Source organism: Neovison vison, chromosome 1, assembly GCF_020171115.1.
Source record: "Neovison vison isolate M4711 chromosome 1, ASM_NN_V1, whole genome shotgun sequence".
Taxonomy (NCBI): Eukaryota; Metazoa; Chordata; class Mammalia; order Carnivora; family Mustelidae; genus Neogale; species Neogale vison.
The window spans coordinates 271,140,897-271,160,439 of NC_058091.1; the positions used below are offsets into that span (position 1 = coordinate 271,140,897).

At 49.4% G+C, this 19,543-nt stretch overlaps 1 protein-coding gene across 3 annotated transcripts in view; it reads right to left on the reverse strand.

Annotated features, from left to right (window-relative positions):
* Window positions 1-2,219: 2,219 nt before the first annotated feature.
* The window catches only part of LARP1 (La ribonucleoprotein 1, translational regulator), a 59,142-nt gene continuing 41,818 nt past the window's right edge, over window positions 2,220-19,543 (reverse strand). For all 3 annotated transcript variants that reach the window (XM_044230843.1, XM_044230834.1, XM_044230825.1), the window contains exons 11-19: window positions 17,443-17,835; window positions 16,555-16,678; window positions 16,232-16,437; window positions 15,677-15,783; window positions 14,666-14,817; window positions 12,082-12,226; window positions 7,984-8,093; window positions 7,686-7,813; window positions 2,220-5,925 (exon numbers count right to left, since the gene is read on the reverse strand). In XM_044230843.1, coding sequence (XP_044086778.1) covers window positions 5,716-5,925; window positions 7,686-7,813; window positions 7,984-8,093; window positions 12,082-12,226; window positions 14,666-14,817; window positions 15,677-15,783; window positions 16,232-16,437; window positions 16,555-16,678; window positions 17,443-17,835 — 1,575 coding nt within the window. In that variant the 3' untranslated portion in view covers window positions 2,220-5,715. The remainder of the gene's footprint in view (window positions 5,926-7,685; window positions 7,814-7,983; window positions 8,094-12,081; window positions 12,227-14,665; window positions 14,818-15,676; window positions 15,784-16,231; window positions 16,438-16,554; window positions 16,679-17,442; window positions 17,836-19,543) is intronic.

Below are 19,543 nucleotides of genomic sequence, written 5' to 3' on the forward strand. Positions count from 1 at the left end.
AGGACACCCTCATTTCCAAAACACACACACACATACACAGTCAGCTAACACAGGCCCCATTTCAACTCTGCCCCATTGCAAACATCATCCCTCTATGAAAAGAAAAAAGCCTATCACAGAGCGCCCCTCCCTGGATGAAAACCGGGATATCAAAGAGATGCACGCCAACTCCCACCTTCAGTCAGATGTGGAAACAGAAACCACAGGCCAAACCCTGCTGACCTGCTAAGCTGGAGGTCCTTTTATCCACAGAAGGGAGGGTCAGAGTTCCAGACCTTTGGAGACACCCAACTGAGGAGGCTAGAACCCTCTCAGAAAAGGCAAGAAAAACATGGCTGACCAAAGGGCAAAACCCTTTTCCTTCCCCCAGATGATTAACCAGTTGTCTCAACACCATTTATTTCTAAAGAAACTTTGTCAGGAACCTTATTATCTGAAACAAAACCAAAGACCTGCGTGGGCTGCAGCAGTCCCCGGCCTGGCCTTCCCTCAGCAGCCAGACATTGTCAGGAACCCTGCAGCTCCCAAGGACAATCTGAAGACCACCATTATCAGTTACTAAACTCTTGTTCTTTGGACTTTCAGCTGTCAAGAAAACCATCCGTTGTTTTATTAACCACCTTAATACTAGATAGAGCCAAGTCTCCAGGCAGATCTAAGACTCCTTCCTTCCTATCAGCCCTACAACTCCAGACCTGCCCAGTACACCAACTGGGCACTTACCAGTGTCCTCCTTGGCCTTCAAAACCCCACCCACCCCATCCCCTAGTCTGACTTTGGTGGGCCTGGCCCCATCCCCACAAACCCATGCCCTGAGCTTAAGTCTAGCTTCTGGTGCACCCATGGTCTGAGCTGCCGCAGCTGCTAGCCCGCACGCACAACTTATTCTTACAAGTAAACACTTAGGAAACAGCCCATCTTCAGTATACTTAATAGGGTAGGGAATGAGGAATGTGGAGGAGGAGGAATAGATGCCTTTCTTCCTGTGAGGGCTTTAGACTTTGAGGTACTGTAGAGGGTCAAGAGGCTGACAGTCTCTCATACCTTTTGGCAGCCAGGTGGCTGGGCTCTGAAAGAGGGGCCTGGGCCCGTTCTCTTCTTCAGCAAACAGAATGGCCCGGAGGTTGGTGACCAAGTTGAGACTTACAAAAAGGCAGACGTCACCAAATTCCCAACAGACCTTGTGAGGGTGAAAGTGGAAGGCATGGGAAATAAACTTATCTCTTAATTCCAGTAGGCGCTTCCATGTTTTCTGACTAGTCCGGACACTCCTAATCACGTGGCATCTGGGAGCCACAGCCGTGCAAGTAAACCATCAGTGGCCGCTCTGAGCATCCTTACCAGGCTGTGGAAGTAGGGTGTCTGCCTGTCCCCAGATCCGCCTACAGAAGCCCCGGTTGCTACCTCGACTCTCCTTCAGCCCACAGAGGCAAGCAGTGGTCCTAAAGCACCCGCCCACGGAAATAATGGCGGAATTCTTTGGAAAAACACTTCTGCTGGGATGCTCCAGTGCTAGGCATGAGAGTCTCGGATTAATGGGTAGGGAAGGTCATGCCTCACTTCCAGTTTTATGATTCTGTATCTAGGCCAGACTGGCATTCCAAATGTTTCTTCTGCCAGGGCCTGGCCTCACAGGTCAGGGAAAAGCCACTGAGAGCCCAGGGGCCGGTCATGGGTGGGGTGGGGTGGGCTATAGTCATCACTCCAGCTTCAACCCTCCAGGCTCGCGGGTTGGCCTGGATTTCCCTAAAGCCACAGAGCACTGACCCATTAGTCTTCTACAACCTAGCAGGGGAAGTCTTCAGTGAGGGGTGGTGCTGGCTGTCCATGAGGCATCCCAGCAACCCTGCTGGCTGTCTCCTTACAAGATGCCAAACCACAGCCAGAGGACAGAAATCCCGGGAGCCATGCAAGGGGGGCAGAACCCCCAGAGCTGCTGCCTGGCAGCTCTCCATTCTGTGGCACCGACTACCGCTGCCACGTCTCACCTGAGACCCAAGGTGGCCATGAACTCAAGGCTGGCAGGCGCCCTCAAAAACCACTGAGGACGACTTCAGCAGCAGCTCTGGGAGTCTGCTCCCTAGGCAGACTCCTCACAAGCCCGACAGCAGAGTCCTGCAAAAGCTTTCATCGCACATTGCACATTCCAACTGCAGGACTCCCTGGATCTGAGGCTCCATCCCTCAAGAGCTGTACCCCAGATGGGAGACCAGCCAATGTTTTGCCTTTTCAAGTTTTTATTTTTATACATTTTTTTGTATTAAAAAGAAAAGCATAATTACCACAAATTACAAAGGACTAAAGCAGGACTAGAATAATGAATGAATCACTTCAGCCTGGAAAGCAGATGCTCTCAATAATATTAATGTTATAATACAAGCTCATTCAAGTATTTTACATTTTTTTTGTCCTTTTAAATGTGATATCCTAGCACATGGTAAAGATAATGTACTATGAGCGTAAGGTGGAACCTTCTCCGCAAAGCCAGATGACAAGTTTTCCTCGCCAGTGAGAAACGGGCTAGAAGTTCTGATCTTCTCTGCCTCTGCCATCGACATGGCTGAAGGAGAGGGCAGGGGCTGGGGCAAATCCAGGGGCCCTTCCACACAGGACATACTTTGGGTCCCACTCACGAGGGCACCAGATCATCCACACCGCTGTACTCAGGCTTTTTGGCAAAAACAAAACCAAAACCCACGCCCACCCGCCCTTGCCCCTTGTCTAGTCGTCTTCCTTGCCCCTGCTCCCCACTTCCAGGGCCTGCTGAGCAGTTTACTTTCTTTTGTAAAATCAATCATCAGGAAAGGGGGAAAAATGAGCTACAATGGAACAAAACAAAAACGTAACAACTTTGACATGGGGGCTCAGCACCTGGGCCTGAGCCCCAGGGGTCCAGGCTGGGGCAGGGCCAGGCAGCCACTCTGCTGGAAGTGAGTCTGCCACCAGGTTCAGAAGAGGGCAAGAGAACCCTGCCCCTTAGCAGGGCTGAGGCACTCAGACCTTGTGATGTTTGATGCCCAGAGGTCATACTGGCGTGGACCACTCGTGGAGGGGTACAGGATGAGTGGAAGGGTTTGGGCAGGCTGCTTTGTGTCTCAGGTCTTGGGACCCCCACGGGAGGGTGGTGGGTGTGAAGCGGCAAGCCCCTGATGGCTCCGGCCGCTCCCGGCATGCCTGTCACAGATATATCGGTCCTAAATTCAAGTGTCTTCAGAAAGTGAAGATGTAAACTACTCTTTGCAACATTAACTCCTAACATGTTACAAAAAAAGAAAAAGAAAAAGCCCCTCCCCCCATCCTCAGCCTGTGATGAGATGAAGTCCTCACCTCCCCACCCCAAAGGGGCTTCCTCTCTCTGGGGTGTCTGTGGGAGGATCAGGGAGGGGATGGCAGCCCCCTGGCCTGGGAGTAAACTCTAGGTAAGAAAAGCCTTTCCTCACACCCCCAAGGCTTCCTTGCGCCCCCAAACCCAGCAGAGGACAAACACTGAGGTTCTATGGTGCTGGATACAGTACAGGGCTGAGCGACCCAAAGAAAGGGGGTAAAAAGGGAAGAAGGGATGCAGGAGTCCAGCATCTGGTACAACGCAGGGCAGGCACCAAACAGCAGGGAAGGCCTCAGATCCCACTTACAGAGCAAAGACCAGACACTCATCCTTGACTTTCGAGACAAACCAGGTCACAGGAACTGAGGTGGGCTTCCCACATACTAACCACTGGGAGCACAGAGATGGGGAAGGGTACAGGCCGAAAGCAGTGAGGTGCCCGTAACAGAGGACAAGCCCTTGCCAGTCTGGGATACTGTCTCCTGCTCCTGATCTTTGGGCCCAACAGAAGAAACAGTTAAAAAGAGGGCCAAGGAAGTGTCAGCAATGGAGCAACACTACTATCAACTTCTCCGTGCTGCCCGGTCCCCACTCCGGGGAACATATCGTCACGCCCGCACCCGACACACAGCTCAATCTGTGTGGGTTAGTCCTTCGTCACCCTCCCTAGTTTCGGGTGCCAGCGGACTCCAACCATGCCACTGTCGCTCAGCCCGACCCCAGCAGTCAGTGGCTGGAGAAGAGAAGTCAGGTATACTCTATGTCCACATATACCTTCCTGCCGCGGGGCTTCTCCAACTGGCAGGATTCCCCCCAGCCCTCAAATCCTCCTCATCCCTCATTCCCAGGCAGGGTCAATTGGGAGGGTGGGCAGAGATGGCTTGCAGAGGGGGGGATGCAAGATGGGGAGACCCCACCAGACCCAAGGGAGGCAAATGGCATCCTTCTCCGCCTGTTAGGAGACAAAGCCTCCTTGAGGTCTCAGAGCTTTCCAAGCAACACGTTCCCCAGCCTCGGCTGCCAGGCATTCACCTTTCCCCTTGGAGGTGGGGGGAGACGGTCAAGCTGAGGCCAAGTGTGTCCCAGATCCAGGCCGATGCTCTTCTTCAACAGTTTGAAGCCAACCTGGCCTTGGGGTTCCCAGGGTAGGATGAAGGGTGTCACGGCAGGACGGGGCCTGTCATGAAGCAACAGCAAGCAGAGCGAGGACACGACAGTGGCAGCAGTGTACAGACACAGGACGTCAGCTTCAAACGATGCAACAGCAGGGGTATTTCAGGGACGGCTCTATGTGAGCTGCCCCCAACTCTCTTGCCTACAGGCAGGAGGCACTGTACATGCAACTCAGTCCAGAGGAAGATTCTAGCCAATCCAGCCCAGGCACATCCAGAGAAGGTGTGAGCTCTTCGAGTTGACTCCACCGAGGAAAACAGGCATTTGGGTATTTCAGATTCCCGCTCCACAATAAGGCAACTTTTAAAAAAATATTATTTCCAAGAACAAAACAAAACAAAAAACAAAATCCAAAGGTAGGGGAAAGACATCACTTTCTGTGGATTAGGTGGGGGTTTTCTGATTTATTTTTTTGGTCTTTTATGGTCGATTTTGTCTTTTTTTTTTTTTTTTTTTTCCATTTTTCCAAGGATGGAAAGGTCAGAGAAAAATAAAATAAATCATCTTTCAATAGTCTTTTCTGGTATGAGCAGCGTCTCTCTGGGCTGGGGACTAAGGGGTATGGGGAGAGGGGGGTGGGGAGAGGATGAAACCTTCCCCTGCCCCCACTTCTAGATCCTTTGGTTTCCTTCTCCCAGAAGATGGCAGAAGGGCATGGTGGGGACAGCAGGGGGAGAACATGGTGATGACAAGCCCCAGATGATCAGGGGGCTGATGCTTGGGGCCCAGGGACGCTGCCAGAGCCTTCCATGGGACAGTGCTGGGCAATGGGGCCCACAGGGCCTTCTTGTGGGCTGCATAGTTGGCTTGAGGGGGAGCAGGAGGCTGTGGCTGGGAACCAGGGTGGCGGCCTACCAGCCGCGGGCAGGGCTACAGAGTGATTTTGGTAATCCAGACGAACTATCAATAATTTAAAACTTGATATATATATATATATATATATAAAAAAAATCTCCCCCCTTTCCCTCCCCCCCTTAGAAGAAGCTAGGATGTGAAGAAGAGTCATGGAGAGAGGAAGGGGAAGAGGGTGTGTGGAGGCTCCTGCCCAGGGGTACCTCTGATAGCCCAAATGGTGTACACGTTGCTACTCAGCACGAAGGCCCATTCTAATGACTTGAGGCCTGTCCCTTCTCTGTCCCCTCTCCTGGGACTGGGCACCCCCATGGACTCTTGCCCACCCCGTCCCCACCCCCCAAACCCCAGGGCTAATGGGCTTTTCACTTTCCCAAAGTCTGTGTGTCCGAGTGCTGGCTCGTCCATTTGGCATCTTCCCGGACGGGCTGGCCAGTGGGTGGTGTAGGGGGTTGGCTGATCATGGTGGCGGGCCTGCTGGAAGACTGGGAGGGGCATCGCTTCCTGCCCTCGCCGCTGCCACCTCCTGCCGCCACTGGGTGTCGCTTGTGGTTGCCCTCCTCACCCATGGGGGGCTGTAACAGAGGAGGGGATCACGGTCATTAGCAGCCACGACCCAGACCCCCTTCCTTGCCAGGCCTCTCTAGAGACTTACCTTCTTACCTCTAAATGTAGGTAACAGGTGTAACCTTAAAAACCAATTACCTGTTTTACAAAGCACATATCTGTGCCAAGATGCCAAGCCCCATGCTGTTTTCTGCATATTCACTCATGGGGTCTACACTACCCTTTGATGGAGACATGATCATCTCCAAAGTAAAGCACAAAAAAAATAATTTGCCCAGGGTCCCATAGATTGTAACCGGTAAAGACAAAATGTGGACTAGACCCATCTATTTCCGAAGCCCAGGCCTTCACCTACGCAAGTTTCTGCTCCCCTTCTGAGAAGGGACTGCTGCTCGGATGACGATGCGTGGAACGTGGCCTGCATACCCCGGGACGTCTCAGCTCAGAAGGCCCGGATACTCCTGGGGATTGCCTCATCTCCTATGAAGCTCCAAAGAGGACACTGACCTGGGGCGCCTGGATGGCTCAGTGGGTTAAAGCCTCTGCTTTCAGCTTGGGTCATGATCCCAGGGTCCTGGGATTGAGGCCCGCATCGGGTTCTCTGCTCAGCAGGAAGCCTGCTTCCCCCTCTCTCTCTCTGCCTGCCTCTCTGCCTACTTGTGATCTCTGTCTGTCAAATAAATAAATAAAGTCTTTTAAAAAAAAAAAAGAGGACACTGACCTAAGAGTCAGACCATGATCCAGTCTGAACTCATGGCTACCAAAGGTGACCTCGACGACATGCCCTTCCATTTCCGGGTGTCAAAGCTCAGCCCTTCTTGTCCCCACCTCCAAAGGTTTTCCTACTACAAGGCTTCTCTGCACATGTGCCTCCCTCTAGCCCCCAAACGAGGAGGTGCTCAAGGATGGAAGACAACAGATTCCTCTTTACACTGGGAGGGCTGAGCAGCACTGCCACCATCTCACTGGGTGGTCATGGGCTCCCATTTACCCACTGGTTCAGCAACAGTAACAATAAACCCTGCCTCCTTCACCACATTATAAAGGTTAAAGGAGCTCAATATAAAGTGCCCAGCACAGTGCCTGGCACATGGTAATCACACAATCAATGACAGTTTTTTAATACATTTGAGGAGTACTATTGTTACTTACTTATATTTATCTTTTTGCTAAAAGGCTCCAAAGGGAATAAGATGATTAGCATACCTCTAATATATTACAAACTCTGTGAAAGAAAAAGTTTCATTTCTGGACTCCCTGAAGCACATGTAACACAGAGACATTCATCACTCTAGTGCTTCCCTGGATATGTCTAGCAGCAGTAACTCTGAACCACCACTGGATGTCACCATTGAGTCACTGCTCTGAGAGGAACAGAGCGTGGCTGTGGTGGTGGGGTGTTAAACAGAATTTATAAACTTCTAGGGCTGGAACTGGCGTCTTCCAGAAAAAACGACATTTACTTGAGTACTCACCCCAGTCAACTAGTTATGGGTGACCAGGGCTCACCAGTAAGGAGGGGTAGGAGATAAAAGGGAGAGGGCATTAGGATATTTAGCTACTAGAACATGGGAGGGAGGGAGGAGCAACCATAAAAACCCCTCCAATTAGGGGTCAGAGTCCACTTCTCACCCTCTATTTTACAGCTGAAGACCTGTAAGAGTCCCTAAGCCAGTGGCACAGCTGGGACAAGAACCCAGGTATCCTGATCTCTGGTCCAGTTTTCTTTCCAGGACAGGGGTCAGAAAAAGGAGAGACTTTCACTCACATCCACTCGGAAGTCTTCCAGACGTCGGAATTTGCCGAGGTATTCTTGAAGTTTGGGGTCAATGTCCAAATTTTTGGCTTTGGAGTATTTCAAGAAGGCCCAGAACTTCTCCAGTCCATAGAGTTGGCCTACAGGAAAGAAGAGGCAGAGTCAGAGAGAAGCCAGGCTGGTGAGGAGTTGAGAATAAAGAGGCTCAGGGAACCAGGAGGTGGGATGTGACCTGGGTTGACCCAGGGAGGGAGAAGGGAAAGAAGGCCTGGATGACCAGGCCTTGCAGAGCTCCAACTCCAGCTCTCACCAGCTTCATAGTCCTTCACCGTTTCCTCCTGAAAATCCTTGAAGATATCCAGCCGGAACTTCTTTTCCAGGCCATAACTGTAGTATCGAAAAAGGCACTCCAAACCATATCTGTAGAACACAAGCCAGTAAAATTGGGACACGGTTTCTGTATTTGTACAACAGGGAAATGTACCTGCATCACAAATGAACTAGGAAACCATTTAAGCATAAGGATTTTCAAGAAAATGCTAACTAATCTTCAAGAAGACTAATATTTAATGCTAGTCTAAGTCGGGTCTAGCAGTTTATGGTTTGCCAGGGCCAGCAAACTCCAGAAAAATGAACAATGGCCCCTGCCCACACTCATTTGTTCATGAACATCACTGGCTTCTTTGTGCCAGAGGAGCAGAGCTGAGTACTTGTGACAGACAGCTCCCCCTCCAACGTCTGGCAAAGCCTGAAATATTTCTCATATGTCCTTGTACAGAAAAAGTCTGCCAGCCCTTGGGACGAGTTCTCTACAAAGTCATGTGGCCATGGTAGTTAGTAAGTTTGCTTATCTGACTTCAGAAACTTTACTTCTAGGGCACCTGGGTGGCTCAGTTGGTTAAGCTTGCCTTTGGCTCAGGCTGTGATCTCGGGGTCCTGGAATTGAGTCCCGTGTTGAGCTCCCCGCTCAGCAGGAAGCCTGCTTCTCCCTCTCTGCACACTCCCCAACTTGTGCTTGTTCTCTCTCTCTCTCTCTCGCAAATAAATGAAATCTTTTAAAAAAATAAAAATTTTACTTCTACGAACAGTATGCCAGGGAAATGACAAAAAATACATTTTTGTATTTGACAGATATATAAAATTAATCATAACATTATTAAAATTTAAATATCTTAGAAAAGCACTTAAGAAAAATCATGGTAAATCTGTACAACAGAATATAAATTGTTAGGAATTATAACCCGAGGTACCCACATGGTGCAGTCAGTTGAATGTCCGACTTTTGATTTCAGCTCAGATAGTGATCTTAGGGTTGTGAGATCGAGCCCCATGTTGGGCTCCATGCTTAGCACAGAGTATGATTGGGAGTCTCTCTCTCTTTTCTTTCCTTCTGCCCCTCACCACCTTGTGTGCTTGCATTCAGTGCTAACTCGCTCACTCTCACTCAAATAAATAAATCTTTCCAAAAAATTACAACTTAAGGGGCGCCTGGGTGGCTTGTGGGGTTCAAGCCTCTGCCTTCATCTCAGGTCATGATCTCAGGATCCTGGGATCAAGCCCCGCATCGGGCTCTCTGCTCAGCAGGAAGGCTGCTTCCCCCTCTCTCTCAGCCTGCCTCTGTGCCTACTTGTGATCTCTGTCTGTTAAATAAATAAATAAAAACTTTAAAAAAAACTTTAACTTAAATCTATACCAAGGAATACTGAGATGCTTATGATAGATGATCAAGTGGAAAAATTGTGTTTCAAAATGTTATGTGATAATGAGCCCACTTTATAAACAAATATGTAATTTTCACATCTACACAGGTATGCAAAGTCTGGAAGGGCACATACTTTTTTTTTTAAGATTTTATTTATTTGACAGAGAGAGAGATCACAAGTAGGGAGAGAGGCAGGCAGATACGGAGAGGGAAGCAGGCTCCCTGCAGTAGAGAACCCAATGTGGGGCTTGATCCCAGGACCCTGAGATCATGACCTGAGCCAAAGACAGAGGCTTAATCCACTGAGTCATCCAGGCACCCCCTGGAAGGGCACATACTTAAATATATTAACACTGGTTATCTCTGGGAGTTGGGATTTTCAAATGATCTTATCTATATTTTCTAAACTTTCAACAAAAAGCATGCAAGAATTTCTGTAAGACAAGAAAGTTAAATATTTTAATGACATGGAAAAAAGCAATGTTTATAAATGATAAGACACAAACAGGAGGGGCGCCTGGGTGGCTCAGCTATTAAATGTCTGCCTTCAGCTCAGGTCCTGATGCCAGGGTCCTGGGATTGAGCCCTGCATCAGGCTCTCTGCTCAGCAGGGAACCTGCTTCTCCCTCTCCCTCTGCTGCTCCCCCTGCTTGTGCTCCTTCTCTGTTTCTCTCTCCATCAGATAAATAATAAAGATACCAACAGAGGCGCCTGAGTGGCTCAGTGGGTTAAAGCCTGAGGGAGTGCGCCTGAGTGGCTCAGTGGGTTAAAGCCTCTGCCTTTGGCTCAGGTCATGATCTCAGGGTCCTGGGATCGAGCCCCACATCGGGCTCTCTGCTCGTCAGGGAGCCTGCTTCCTCCTCTCTGCCTGCCTCTCTGCCTACTTATGATCTGTCAAATAAATAAATAAAAATCTTAAAAAAAAAAGAGAAGATACCAATAGGCATTCATGTGATGATCTAAATGCATTAAATATGGCAGGACATTAACACTGGTAATCTCTGGATTGAAGGGTTTCTCTCCCCACAGCTTCTTTAACATTTCAGAGGGGCGCCTGGGTGGCTTAGTCGTTAAGTGTCAGCCTTTGGCTCAGGTCATGATCCCAGAGTCCTGGGATCCAGCCCCGCATCAGCCTCCCTGCTCAGCTGGAAGCCTGCTTCTCCCTCTCCCACTCTCCCTGCTTGTGTTCCCTCTCTCGCTGTCTCTGTCAAATAATAAATAAAATCTTAAAAAAAAAAAAAAAATTTCTATACTTTTCAAATTGCTTACAGAGAGAATCTTTTATATGGGGGAAAGAAAAGTTATTTTTGTTTTTTTTTTAATATTTTATTTATTTGAGAGAGAGACAGTGAGAGAGAGCATGAGCGAGGAGAAGGTCAGAGAGAGAAGCAGACTCCCTGTGGAGCTGGGAGCCCGATGCGGGACTCAATCCCGGGAATCCAGGATCATGACCTGAGCCGAAGGCAGTCGTCCAACCAACTGAGCCACCCAGGTGTCCCAAGTTATTTGGTTTTAAAAGTTATTTGGTTTTGTTTTTAAGATTTTATCTTCTTGACAGAGAGTGCGAGCATGGAAGCAGGGGGAGCAGCAGGCAGAGGGAGAGGGAGATGCAGGCTCTCCACGGAGCAGGAAGCCCGACCTATGCATCAATCCCAGGACCTTGCAATCACAACCCGAGAGGAAGGCAGATGCCTGACTGAGCCACATAGGTGCTCCAGGTATTTGTTTCTTAATAGCAAAATACTGAAAACAACCGAAGTATCTATTAACAGGAGACTGGTTAAATAAGCTGGGATACATCCATACCGCGTAAGCCTATACTGGCTATAAAAAGCAATAAGAAAGTGATTTATATATGGACATGGAATGATCTCTAAAATACAGTATTAGGAATGCCTAAGTGGCCCATTTGGTTAAGTGCCTGCCTTCGGCTCAGGTAACGATCTCAGGGTGCTGGGATCAAGTCCCGCATTAGACTCCCTGCTCAGTGGGGGGCCTGCTTCTCCCTCTGCCGAACACTCATGCTGCTTGTGCTATCTCTGACAAATAAATAAATAAATAAAATCTTAAAAAAAATTTTTTTTTACTTAAAAAAGTGCAAAAAAAATCGGGGCGCCTGGGTGGCTCAGTGGGTTAAGCCTTTGCCTTCGGCTCAGGTCATGATCTCAGGGTCCTGGGATCAAGCCCCACATCAGGCTCTCTGTTCAGTGTGGAGCCTGCTTCCCTCCTCTCTCTGTCTCTGCCTCTCTGCCTACTTGTGATCTCTCTCTCTCTGTGTCAGGTAAATAAATAAAATCTTTAAAAAAAAAAAGTGCAAAAAAATAAACTGCAAAATAGTATCTAATAGAGACTAATCTCTGGGTAAATAACAGGGACCTAGTGGGAGACGACGGGGATATCCTTGCTTACTCAAGCAAAGTATTTTTAGGAAAGCCCACAGGCTTCTGACCATGCTCACTGTCTGTGGGGAAAGGAACTGGAGGCAGGGTGTGGCTGAGGAGACCGCTCATGATACAATCTTTGACCTCTCTGCTGAACCACGTGAACATTATTACTCATTCAAAAATTATCATCCTTTTATGAAGTATATTTGGGATACACACCAGAGATTTTTGGTTACAGTTCTGGAAGCAGACCCACCAGGGATCCCTCACCCCCCACACAAGCACCAGCCAGCCCCCACCCTGCACCCCACATGCCGCTCACCTGTAGCCTTCTTTGGCATCCTCCAGAGCCAGCTGCTTGAACTCCTCATACATCTTCTTGTTGAAGTGATCTCGGAGGAAGAAGGACCAGAAGCGGAAGAGAGTGTTCATCTCCTGAGACTGGCCGATGCCCAAGCGTTTCCGCTCTGAGGGGGGAGGAAGGAGGAAAGACGTGTCAGGGCCACACTGCCTGTGATTCAGGGGACAAACGTTCTTGGGCTCAAGGACTTGGTCCTTTCTCCTATACCCCCTACCCCGCCAATTCCCTGGCTCATCCCTGTCCTTCTGGTGTTTGAAGAGACAGTTACTGAACATGATCCTGTGTCAGGCCCTGCTGCGGGGCACCCAGAAGCAGGTGGCATCGGTTTCTAAACCAAGTCACCACAGTCTAGCTTTTCACCTCAAATATGACTGCTCTCAAGCGTAGCTGAACAAGGAAAAGCATCAACAAATAATTTGGTAATCTAACAACTTATATTAATTATTCATTACCAATTATTATTTGAGGAATCCTAGATATTGACAATTATAAAAGAGTAACATTAAAAACACACACCACAGAACAAACAACAAAAGAGGAGATAAATTTAGTATCATTAAAAAAAACCACGGGCGCCTGAGTGGCTCAATCAAAAATCTGCCTTCGGCTCAGGTCTTCGTCCCAGGGTTGTGGGATCAAGTCCCACATCGGGCTCCCTAAGCCTGCTTCTCCCTCTGCCTGCCACTCCCTTCCCTGCTTGTGCTCACGCTCTCTTGTTCTGACAAATAAATAAAATCTTAAAACTACTAAAAAAAAAAAAAAAAAAAAAAGTTTTCCTTAAAATAAAAATAATATAAAATAAAAACCTCTGTGCTTCAAAGGACACCATCAACAAAGTGAAAAAACAAGCCACAGAGTGGAAAACAGTATTTGCAAATCATGAATCTGATAAGGGACTTGTACCTACAATATATAAAGAACTTATAATTTAATAATAAAGACAAATAATCTAGTTAAAAAGTAGGCAAAGGATCTGAATGGACATTTCTCCAAAGACATACAAACGGCCAATAAGCCCATGAAAAAAATGTTCAGCACGAACAGCTATGGGGTGGGGGTGGGGGACGCAAATCTAAACCCCCAGGAGGTATTACTTACCACCTCACACCTACTAGGATGGCCACTACCAGAAAGACAGACAACAAGTGTTCGGGGGACTCAAAGCCATCAGAAGCCTCACGCTTTCTATCAGGAACAACAAATGGCGGCCCCTCTTTGGGAAAAAGTCTCACAACTCCTCCGAAGGTTAATCAACAGAGTTATCACATGACTCTGCACATGAAAACCTACGCCCACAGAAAAATGGACATGTTCATGGCGGCATTATTCAGCAGAGACAGGAGTGGAAACCCAAAGGCCCATCGGTGACAGAGAGACAAATGTGACGTGAAATGTCCCTCTACTCAAGTGCTAGCCGGCCTCGCACAGGAGTGAAGTACTGGTACCGTGCTACCACAGAGATGGAGTGTGAGAACAGCAAGCTCGGGGAAGAGGCCAGCCACAAAGGACCGCTGATGGGATGGTTCTATTTACGGGAAAAGTCTAGAACAGGCAAATCCTTAAGACTGCAGGTTGTGCAGGCCTGGGAGGAGCTGCAGGGGAGGAGGTGGGAAGTGTGACTGGTAAGGCGCACAGGTTCTCTTCCGCGATGCTAATGAAAATATTCCAACATCGGTGCCGGGGACAGACACACAATGCTGGAATATACTAAAAGCCACTGCACGATAGCGCGCACTTTAAATGGATCGACTGTGGATTATGTGAATTCTATCTCAAAAAAGCAGTTACCACACACCCAAATACACAGGGGAGTAAGGCAGATGAGCGAAGCACTAAGCAGCCATGTGCTGCTAACTGAGAAGGGGTGTGGGGGGGGATTAAAAGTACAATTCCGCAGGAGCACTGACATTGCTTCTGAGCATCTTTACAGCCAAACCGACAATCTACAGTTAAAAGAGATCTCACTGTGTGATAAAAGGAAACACATGGGAGTATCTAGACAGTCTTTCCTTACACCATCTTCTAAAAGCAGGGGTTAGCAAACTTTTTTCTATAAAAGACCAGAGTAAATATTTTAAGCTTTATAGGCTTCATGTGGTCTCAGTCGTAGGTTCCTCTTTTTTCCTTCATAACCCCTCAAAAATGTAAAAACTGTTCTAAGCTCAAGGGCCATACAAAAATAGGCAGCTAGCTGGGTTTGTTCTACAGGCCATGGTTAAGCTGCCCCTGTTCTAGAGAATCTATGCTGCCCCATGCACACCCTTTTATGATCAACAGTGGGCCACAGTGGACAAGAGCTGACTTAACAGCCATGCCAGAAATAGGTAAACTTTTGATACCTTTTTATTGTCAATAGAGGAAGATCAAGGAACAGAAATGTTCTGAGTATCAGATTCTTTTAGCTTTCTGTATTCCAAAACTACGTGGCCTGAGTCTAACTCCAATCTTTCTTGCTCTAAGGTCAGAAGAAAGCGGAATCACCTGCTCCACCAGCCCTTACACTCTGGCCCCCGAGGCTAGGCCCCTCTGCCCCTGTGCTACTTACCATTAAGGCAGCGCCTACGATACTTGTGGTAGACGTGTTGTGTGAAGCCATTTTCCTTGAGCAGCTCATGGGAAGGGTGCTGGAACTTGGGCAGAGACTGTGGGGTACAGCCATAGCTGCCAACTGCAGGTGTCCCTTCTGAGGGGCTGGAGCTAGAGGCCAGGAGAGAGACAGTGTCACCAGGTTCCCTGGAGCAGCTGGCCATCAGGTAAGGAGGGGCTCCTCTGGTCCATCAGCCAAGATCTAGCCTCTCAAAGGGCAACAAAGAGACCTAAGTACTATGGCAGGCCAACCAACATCCTTCAGCCCGATCTCTCTTCCGAGTCGACCTTTGATGGGTTTTACAAAGCAGCCACTGAGGCTCACACAGACTGGGAGACTTGTCCTGGGCCATGGACTGTTTCACGTCCCAGATCGGCATAAGGCCCAAACCTGAGCTTACAAGCATTTATTTATCCCAGGTTCACATTTAACTTTGTTTGATGAACTATTACGGGGTAATCCATCTGTATTTTTCTTTGGAACCACACCTATTCCCAGTCTGTGCCATCTGTGCAGGGAGTTGAGTGCACAAGTCAGTGGCTCCCAAATGCTGCTCTTGAACAGGGAAAACTGGGCCAATTTTCCTGGGGGTGGGGTGGGGTGGCGACCTGAACCCTACCCCCAAGAAGCTGAGTCAGTAGGTCTAGAGTGGGGCCCAGGAATCTGTATTTTTCTTTAATGACCTGGCTATCCTGAGGCAGGCAGCGGGTATCTACCTCCAAAAATCAATTCACAGATATTCTCTGAGAGCCTCTGGTCTGAGGGGCTGTGACACCACTCCTTTGGGAAAATTTTCCCAGGCCCTGGATTTACTTCTCTAGACTTCTTCAGATTTTTGGGTTTATTAGGTAAGGACCCCTTCTTTAATTTACAGACCAAAGAGGTTCCTTCTTCTTGGTCCCATCCACGGCCTGGCCTTCCCGCCCACCCTGCCATCAGCCTCATCTCTCCTGTCCACTGCGCCAGCACCTGATGGATGCCGTCCGGGGCCTGTGCTCTCGGGAATCCATCACCCAGCCCACGTGACTCTCCAAGGGCGGGTTTGAGCTGTGTCTTGTCTTCCTTTTTCGAGGCATCTGCAAAGGTCAGTCCAGAGTATGTCATTAACTCACAGAACTCTGAGAAACACCAAGCATGTGTAGGACTAAGATTCCTTCATGTGTGTGAGTTCTTCACAATTTACAAAGAACTTCTGTATCTAGTCTCTCCCACATGAGGTCCACAGCTCTGAGCCAGAGACCGGTCACGTCTATCCCACAGGGGAGAAAACTGAGGTTTGGGAGCCCAGGGAGCCAGCTGCTCAATCCTCCTTGTGCCTTATCATGGCGACACGGGGCCACCACTCTCACACCCAGTGCCTTCCTCAGATGTGGCCACCCGATCCCGAGGCAGCCCACCATCCTAAGAACACAGAGCAGGCCTGGGATTTGGCAGTCTCCTGGCTCAGGCAAGGGAACGCAGCAAAGCAATGGAATGTGGTCAAGTGAGCCCAAGACTCTTAGCCGCGCAGCAGGAGCCCCTCACCTTGGCATCTAGCGTGCGTCCTTCTTTCACTACTGGGTAAAACCGTGATGTCTGACTTGAGTCTTTGAGCTGTGGTGTCCGGGGAGTGCGGGGGGTCCTGGCATTGCGGTAGTTTGGCGACTCTGGGACAGTGGTTGGTAGAGAACGGGCAATGGTGGAGGGCTCAGGAGCACCAAACAGTTTGTTGGCCAGGGCGTCGGTGGGGACTGCAGAGAGAGAGTGGGCCAGTGAGCGGGGGTGGGCCTGTGACTAACTGCACCTGGGAAGCCCCCCGTCAGACGGCTGTACTCTCCCACCCAGGCCAGGTGGTACCCCTCTCTCACCTTGTTGGAAGCGGGGTGGCCCAGGAGGGACCTCCTGGTTGGGATCCACAGGGGGCTCTGGGGTTAGTGTATCAAACTGCTCCCGGCTGATCATGTTGACTTTCTTGAAGTTCTCGACTTCTTGCTGTGGAGGATACAAAATGGGTGGGGTGTCGGTGTTAGTAAGAAGACTGCCCCAGCCTGTTTAGGAATCAAGACGTGCAGGAAGTTGCAGGGGGCAGCTCCCACGTCCACATACGTGGAATTCTGGTCCCCAGGCTCTCAGCTGCCCCACACCATTCCCCAGCCCCAGTTACCTGGACACCAGCGTGCCGACCCAGAAGGGCTGAGTGCTGGCCCAGCCCTCTTTACAGCAAGGCTAGATGAGGAGCTCCGCACAGGCCGCTGACTCTCCTCTTGCCACTGTCTCCTCACCTCCACCAAACTCCCTGCTGCTTACTACAGCACAGGCTCACCTCACAGCTACTCTGGACAAACCTGCAAGTTTTGACTGTTTCCAGTCAGCAGGGATTTTTTTTTTTTAAAACCTGTCTTTTCTCTAATTTCCATACTCAAAACAGGCTCCTGAAAACTTTTATATAGGCCTAAATTTTTAAGAAGAGAAGTAATAATCCAGTCTGTTCTTCTCTTCCCCACAAGTGTGGCTGTCAGGACACTGAACATGGATGCTGAGGCAGCACAGTGATCGCCTCTCACAGTGACACAGCTTACAAAGTGTCTCTCCATCTCTCCTCACTTCATGCCCCCACGAAGTGTCGCTTACCACCCTCTCTTCATACACAAGGATACTGAGACTGTGCCCAAGGGCACACAGAGAATCAGCCTTCCTCACTCCCGCAGATTACAGACACCCCAGGCTCCACCACCACTGCTGTGTCCAAGCCTCACCTTGATCTGGGAATACTCAGGCTCAAACTTCTCGGTCCACAGGTCCTGCTCGTAGTAGAAGAGCCCATCGTTAATGACCTTGGCCAGCTCCGCGCTCATCTTGGCACGCGAGGTATGGTTGCCTGTGCGGTCCCCCCCAGGGTGCCGACGCATGTAAGGCGGCGTCTGGGTGACAATGAGGATCTTGTTCACATCCCGGTCATCAATCTCATAGTCAGAGTCCTCATCAGACCAGGCGGTGAAGGTGTTCTTCCGCCCATCCATTTGCTCCATCTCCTCGTCAAACAGGAAATCGAGCTCCTCTTGCTCCTCCTGCTCCTTGGACAAGAGCTGCTGAGAGGGCAGCTGCTGGGGCAGAGAGGTCGGGTGGAGGAACCTGGGCTCCTCGGACTTCTAAAATGGGGAAGATGAAGAGTGCGGGGTGAGATTACCAGGGGGTCTTGGACTAGCCTCTGTAGCTGTCGCCGAGAGAGAGGCCCTGGCAATGCCAGCAAGACACAGCTGCCAGCCTTGCAGCCTGTCGCCTACGACTCTAGGCTTCCGCTCTCCCAGCTGACATCACAGTCATTCTCAAACGGTGAGGGGACAAGGCCCTGCAGCCACCTGTGCTCTCATTTACTTAGCCTGGGAGTGGGCACACGATTCTACCCGTTGATCCATCCATTCCATCTATCCAAAATCTCTCCAAGAAAAGGAGAGCTTCATTGGACAGGGACCACAGCTGCCTTGCTTTCCATCATATCCTTAGTACCCAGACTGGGACTTAGCAATAGCAGACGTTCAACTCTTTTTTTTTTTTTTCTTTTCCATTTGACACAGAATGAGAGAGAGACAGCGAGAGAGGGAACACAGCAGGGGGAGTGGGAGAGGGAGAAGCAGGTTCCCCACTGAGCAAAGGGCCTGATGAAGGGCTCAATCCCAGGACCCTGGGATCAGGACCTGAGCTGAAGGCAGACGCTTAACTACCCCAGATGCTCAACTCTTTGATGAGTTAACAAGAACCCACTGATACCAGGCCCTATAGAAGACACAATTCTTCAACTTAAGGCAGCTCACAGTTTGGCGGGAGAAAAGTCAAACCACCAGCCAGCCAAATGCAGTGTGGTATTGGTCAAGAGTAAAAACAGAATTTGTGGACTACACAGGGATCGGCACTTAACCAGCTAGAGGTGGGAGTGAGGACAGTCAGGGAAGGCTTCCTGGGAGATGTAATGACAGAAGAAGGAGGAACATAAGTAAGCCAGATGAAGGCAGGAACAAAGAGTGTATGAGGCAGAAAGGACAGCATGTTCTAGAGGCAAGAGAAAACAGGCTGCTTCTGGCAAAAAGAAAATATTTCAGAGTGTTGCTAGGATGAATTTATCTGAGACCTCAGGGCAGAAGCATTTGTCTACCCCACAATTTCTATCCAAAAGATCAATTCTCTCCTATGCAAAAAACTTGCCATATAAACTCCAAACCTACTCTCTCTTAAGCTTCAGGATAGGCCTGGTGGGAACAACAGGGCTCTAATTGTGGAATGGGGGCTAAGCCTGCCTGCCTTTCCAAACCTTGAGAGCCTATAGGCCTGGAACTCATAAGGTCCCTCTCCAATGTTTTCCTCGTGACTCTGGCCTGATCCCTGACACTGTGTGAAGGATCACAGCCAGAACAGAGAGGGAAGTCGGGGTATGAATAAGAGGGAGGCAGTCTCAGTGGTACAATGGAAAAGGGGACACAGCATTTCAGAGACCCACAGTCCAAGGTCATCTGTGAGGCCTCCTCACAAGCCCTAAACCAAAGAGATCTCCCAAGAGAAGGTGGGGAGTGGGGCAGATGGAGCACACATTTGCTCCTGGAAAGGGGGCACTAGTTTTAGTTTGAAATGGAAACACTTCTCAGAGTGGACTCAAAGTGTACTGCTGGCGTATTGCTTTAAAATTTCGAGAGCCGTCTAACCCCTTCTTTCTTTCCTCTGAAGATGGGAACACTGAAGACTTGAGATACTAAACAAGCTTCCCAAGGTCAACAGCCATCAGTGATAGGAAACCTGTGTTCATGTCTAGACTAACTCTACATCCAGGCTCTGTGTCTGCTCTTTCCCTTCACTCTTCACAGAGCC